This window comes from Solanum stenotomum, chromosome 1 (assembly GCF_019186545.1).
Source record: "Solanum stenotomum isolate F172 chromosome 1, ASM1918654v1, whole genome shotgun sequence".
Taxonomy (NCBI): Eukaryota; Viridiplantae; Streptophyta; class Magnoliopsida; order Solanales; family Solanaceae; genus Solanum; species Solanum stenotomum.
This window is the reverse complement of record NC_064282.1, coordinates 18,256,665-18,262,977: the sequence shown is the minus strand read 5'-3', so window position 1 is coordinate 18,262,977 and position 6,313 is coordinate 18,256,665. Positions and strand designations below refer to the sequence as shown.

The window sequence follows — 6,313 nt, the reverse complement described above, 5'->3', positions numbered from 1 at the left end:
TCTTAATCACTATTTAATTTTTTTTGGATAATTAAATATATAAAATTTTAATAAATACCATTTTAATTATTAATTAATAAATTAAATCAATCACATAAATATATATGTTTTTTTAAAATTTTAATTATATACATTAATCATAATATATTAAATATGTGAGATGTTATTTTTTATTGCGGAGAATACGAATCTCCATTAAATGCATGATTTGTTGACTGCCACGTGACAATCAGCCTGCAACGATACCGAAGTCCCTTGTTGCTTCGGGACCCGCGCCCCCACCACTCCCCACCCCCACAACCCCACCCAAAAAATAAATAAACCCACCTACCATTACAAAAATAATTGAATAAGAGATGAATTATTTATACACCCTCTGTTTCAAAAAGAGTCATCTGATTTGATTTGATACGATGTTTAAGAAAATAAAAAAGATTTTTAAATTTTGTGGTTCTAAATTAAAATTATATCAAGTGTACAAAATTGATTTTTGATCTTGTGGTCTTAAACATGTTATGTGAAATACTGAAATTAAAATGTTATCAGAAAAAAAAAGAGGTCATTATTTTTAGATGGACTAAAAAGGAAAGGAGGTTATTCTTTTTTGAAAGAGAGAAAGTATGATCATACTATTGTTTTCTTCTCATATTTGAAATCACGAACTGAACTTTCAAATTTTCCAAAAAAAATGATTTTGAGAATTTCATATTATTTAAATATAAAAATTGACATGTAAAATTATAATTTGTAAAAAAAGATACCACACTTCATATCTAACAATTATTTCATCCTCGCCAACCAAATTTATTCTAATGAATAGTATTACTTGATCAACGTGAGAAGATTGTCCGTATTATGTAAAAATAATATATTAAAGAATAATACATTATACAATTCATGTTCAAATTTATTTTTTTATTGAACTAAAATTTAATCAATGAATATTATTTTATTTTTTGAATAGTTTCATAATAGTGTATTATATTATTTTAATGGATTTTTACTCATTTGGTAAGATTAAGGAATAGGGCCATTTTGATGAGTTTTATGAAGTTTATATGTTTATAAACGAAAAAATACAATTTAAACTTTGTATATAACAAGTGTATAAAAAATTTACAACCGATACTAACTAAAATTTATTCTTTACAAAATAAAACTTAACGATGTTTTTTGTTCAACTTACGTGTAGTGTAACAACTTGTTGTGAATGGCCGGTCACAGTAGCGGATGCAGCATGCAGATATATAATTCATTCAATAAAATTACGATAAATAGTAGATTTGAATCCATTATAATATATAAAATTGACGAGTATCTGCATTCATTCGATAAATAGTAGATCTGAATTCATTATAATATATAAAATTGACGAAGGAGCCAGAATTTTTATTAAAAATATTAAAACACACGAAAAAAATCAAAAAGAATCAACATCCTTCTATATATAACCTTATTATAAAGAGAAATTCGGATGAACCTCTAGGACGCTTGTGGCTCCCCCCTGTATAGAACAATAAATAGTTTATAAAAGGAAATAATGTCAAATTCATAATAAAACCATTAAAGGAAAGGTCATTAAAGAGAGAGTACATTTACACAATAACCTTGATGAGTCTATTAATTATACGTAATACTTAATTGTTAAACGAAGAAAAAATAAACCTTTGCTCTTTTCTCACATTTGTATCAACATTTGTAAATTCACACGACAGAGTAGCTTGGCTTTGGCTATTGAGTTTATCAAATCTATTTTCCTTTTTTTCGTCCCATTTTCCAAGGACGAGGACGAGGACGAGGACGAAGATGAGGACGAAGAAGTTGTTGATGGCTCGGGTGAGCGCGAGCGTGAGCGGGTACGACGCCTAGCCGTTACTCTAGGTGGCATAGGCACGTCCGAGCCAATTAAGTCAGGAAAATTGAGCCGAGCTTTGGTACCCCGAATCTTGTAAGCGGCTTGGTCATAAGCCAATGCTGCATCTTGCGGAGACTCATAAGTTCCGAGCCACAGCCTCGCTCCTCTCCTATTTGGATCTCTTATTTCGGCTGAAAACGTGCCCCACTGCCTTCGCCTCACTCCTATGAACCGCCTCCAATCTTGTGGCGCGCTTTCTTCGCGTTCGCGCGCCACAGATGTTTCCTTTGTTTCCTCCGGAGGCTCCGGTCTTATGGGGGATTCAGGTGAATTTGAGGTAGGATTATTAGGTAATAATGTTGTGCTATCTAAACTCATTGGTGAAAGAGTTTCGAAAAAATCGGAATCATCATCATAAAGAAGATGTGTGATAGATTCAAGTTCATCGAGGCTAGGTAAAGAGAAGATTTCATCATCATCAATTGAAAGATTCATTCTTCTTTTGGATGAATGAAATTTTCACTTATTTGATGAATGTAATGTAATAGTTGTAGTTGAACTCTAATGCTGCATATATATAGTACTTCTTGTGTCTCGGTTTTACATGATGCTTTTCGTTTTTCGAGAGTTAAATAATTTAAGTTTGATCATGAATTTTTTAAATGGCATCTTCAATTTTTTTGTAAGCTACTTAAAAAGTATTATAAATCACAATAATTGACAATTCAAAATATTTACAGTAAAAAATACATTTATTTGAATCTCAAAATTTGAAAAATGTCACATAAATTGAGACAAAAGAAATAGAGTACTTAACTTATTCACCTACCACTAGTCCTAATATCTTTGTAGGAATTTCTAAGAATATTTCCCTTCATTGTACTTGGTATTTTTGGGTAAACATTTCAAGTTTATTGTCTCCTTTCAATCCACCTAACACTCACTCTTTGACCGTCCCATTATCGCAGTGTGACAATTGGGCGAATTGAATCGAATTTGGATAGGTCATATTGGGTCAAGACTCAATCCAATTCAACCCAAATTTGTTTGGGTTAAAATGAGGTGGGTCAAACCAACTCTATTCAATTTTTACTAAGTTTTTATTGTTTTATTTGTTCTTTTAAAATATTTTAGTAACTAACAAAATTATTTTTGTCTTTATTATGGATATATTTAAAATATCAAATTAATAAAAAAAAATAACAAGATTTTCTCATAAATATTTGTATTATATATCAATCCAATTTTTAATGAGTAGAGCTAATAAATTGGCAGATTAATGACCCGTCTAAATTTAAATGGATTGGATGTGTTGAGTTTGATTTTGTCATTCCAAACGCCACCTCCAAACCCCGACTCCCTTTTCCTATTTGTTTCCATAACATTTTATTACTCCCTCCGTTCAACAATACTCGTTTACTATACTATTTTTGGATGTCCAACAATACTTGTGAACTTTATGAAATCAATGGATAATTTTATACTTAGTTTCTAATTTACCCTTATCATTAATTGTAGTCATTTCTCTATTACATTTTTCAAGACATTATATTTATTATATTCAAAGTGTGATATAATCAAATTACTCTTCTATTTATAGTTTCTTAAAAATGTGCAAAATCAATAATTGACAAGTGTTGTTGAGAAGGGGGAGTAGATAACATACAAAGACTTGGGAAAAGACAAATTAGATACCCTTCAACTTTCATTTATTACAGTAAAACCTCACTAAATTAATATTTGGTTAATCAAAAATCTCTTTAAGATAATATTGAGTCAATGAAAAAAATCACTCATTTCGATAAGATAATAAGATAATATAGTTTTAGAGGACCCCTATATAAATATATTGTCCCATTAATATTATAAATTAATAATTCTTTAAAAGTATAAATATATCTAAGATAATTTAGTGAAATATGATTCTATTGTGTTTTGTTTGTTTGTTTGTTAAAATTTAAATCTAATTGAACCTCATTTCTAACTTTCTTATTGCATCCAAAAAGTTTTGGTGTTGTCTTTTCGAAATGCACCATAAAATTGAGAAGAGTTCTAAATGTGATATGTGTTTCCTTAGCGTAGCTGGTTCTCAAGTATTATATCATCTTTAACTTTATCATCCACATCTTCAACTGGTTCTAAATGTGATAAGTGTTTTCTAAGCTCTGGACCTTTGGACATGTATTATTTTCACCCATCCAACAAGTTATTAACGTCCATTTTATTGTGTAAGCCGAGATCATTAATCATGACCGCAAGTTCATGAATGACATTTTCATAAGTGAGTTTATTTATTAAGTTCTCTGGGATTTCATACCCCAACAAATTTTGTGATATCGAAACACTCTTTAAATTAATAAATATTAATTTATCGATTAAATAATACCTCTATAAAATAATAATATATTATGATCTCATCTATATTAATTTAGTGAGGTTTTATTATAGTTGACTTTACCTTAACTGTTAAACTGAAGTTATTCTTACCTCTGTCGTTACTATACTTATCATTTGTGCCCCTCTGTGGACGGAAATCCCCAAGTCCGATTTGAGTTATATAAGGGTGGTGGTTTTTTTTAATAAAAAATTGGGTAATTTTAAGTGATTTGGAGATTTCCGTCCAATAAATGATAAGTATAATAACGACAAAGGTAAGAATAACTTCATTTTAACAGTAAGAATAAAATCCACTAATAAATAAAAATTAAACGGTATTTTTGACCCTTTCCCATAAATAACTTTTAAGACAATAATTTTTTTATTTATTGCAAGAGAAATAAATAATGCATTGTAATTTTCTCTCTGAAAAGTGAGAAAGCAACTGTACTTGCAAAAGTTCAGACTTATTTTAGATCACGGGAATCCTTGCACGATTATAAGAGATATCATTTTGTTCTCTCCCCTTTGTTTACTTTTACATTTTATTACTATAAAAATATTTTTTTCACTTAAAATTTGTTCAGTTTAAAATAATTAAGATATAAATTATTAATGTATATTTATTATTAAGTTTTATTCATTTTTAATATTTTAATGATTTTTAATAATTATTGATTTTAAATTAAAATTATTATTTATTTAGTAATTCTTGTTATTTTATTATTTGAGTTATATATTTCTCATTACAAAGTGACTAAGATTTAGACTTACCATTATAATAGGGGCTTAAATATATCTCTATCATATCAAATATGGGTCATATATATCCTTTTCATATGTGATTATCATTATTTTAATTTTTTTATTCTTTTTTATTTTTTATTGTAAAAATATGAGAAATAAAAAGAAAGAAGCATGAATGAAATAAGAGAAAAAAGTAATATAAAATTTTAGACTATTTTTTACGGCTATATCGTAAATTATATATTTTTTTTGTCTTTTAAAATAATTGAGATATTTATGATAAATTTTATAAGAAAGTTTGTGAAAAGATAAATTATATAATCAAAATAATAAATTCAAATTAGAAGTTGAATTAAAGAATTCAAAAAAATATGTGTGAGCAAGATCAAATATATCCATACATAATTTTTTTAAAAAAAAATTGTTTTATACTTTCATTAGAAGAAAAGGGTACATTTAAGTCATTTATATGACAATAGGGATATATATATATATATCCACTTTTGTACCAAAATTATATCAACTCTAAATAACAAAAAAAAGAAATTTATCAAATGATCAAGTATAGTAGGGGGACCGCTAATTGGATGGATTGAGACCGGTCTCATCATTCACACAATCTCATATTTATTGATTAATCATGTGAGTACGAATTCCGGCAACGCATAGCGAATGAAAGTATTCAATCTGTCCTTTTTTACTTGACACGTCTATTAAGAAAATATTGATTGGTATAATGAGTTTATCATTTTATCCTTATTAATTGATAGGATTCCAAATATATTTACTCGCTACATTTTCCATAAACATTAACACATGTTAATAAATTGGGATATAATAGAAAAAAATAAATTGTTTTTTCAATCCACTTTTGTACCAAAAATATATCAACTCTCAATAACAATTTTTTTAAAATCAAATGATCAAGTATAGTAGGGGGACCACTAATCAGACGGATTAGGACCGGTCTCATCATACTCAGCTACACACAATCTCATATTCATTGATTAATCATGTGAGTACACGTTCAGGCAACGCATAGCGAATGAAAATACTCAATCTGTCTTTTTTTACTTGTCAAATTTTGACTTGACACATCTATTAAAAAAATATTGATTGGTATAATGAGTTTACCATTTTACCATTATTAATTGATAGGATTCCAAATATATTTACTCACGACATTTTTCATAGACATTAACCCATGTCAATAAATTGAGGGTATAATAGGAAAAAGTAAATTGTTTTTTCTTGATTTGTCAAAAATGACAAATAAGGAAAATCAAATTAGGAAAAATTAGACAAGTAAAAAGGCACAGAAGGAATAAATAATTA

At 27.9% G+C, this 6,313-nt stretch overlaps 1 protein-coding gene across 2 annotated transcripts; it reads right to left on the bottom strand.

The window, feature by feature from the left end:
* Positions 1 to 1,327: 1,327 nt before the first annotated feature.
* On the bottom strand, positions 1,328 to 2,414 carry LOC125849105 (ethylene-responsive transcription factor 2-like). Of its 2 annotated transcripts, none has more exons than XM_049529124.1 (2): positions 1,683 to 2,414; positions 1,328 to 1,504 (listed from the first exon to the last, which is right to left on the bottom strand). In XM_049529124.1, exons 1-2 carry the CDS (start codon positions 2,348 to 2,350, stop codon positions 1,483 to 1,485), a joined length of 690 nt encoding a protein of 229 aa, XP_049385081.1. In that variant the 5' UTR covers positions 2,351 to 2,414; the 3' UTR covers positions 1,328 to 1,482. The 2 variants fall into 2 exon arrangements, with proteins under 2 accessions (XP_049385081.1, XP_049385088.1); XM_049529131.1 differs by having other exon boundaries at positions 1,348 to 1,504; positions 1,666 to 2,414.
* Between the last annotated feature and the right edge of the window lie 3,899 nt (positions 2,415 to 6,313).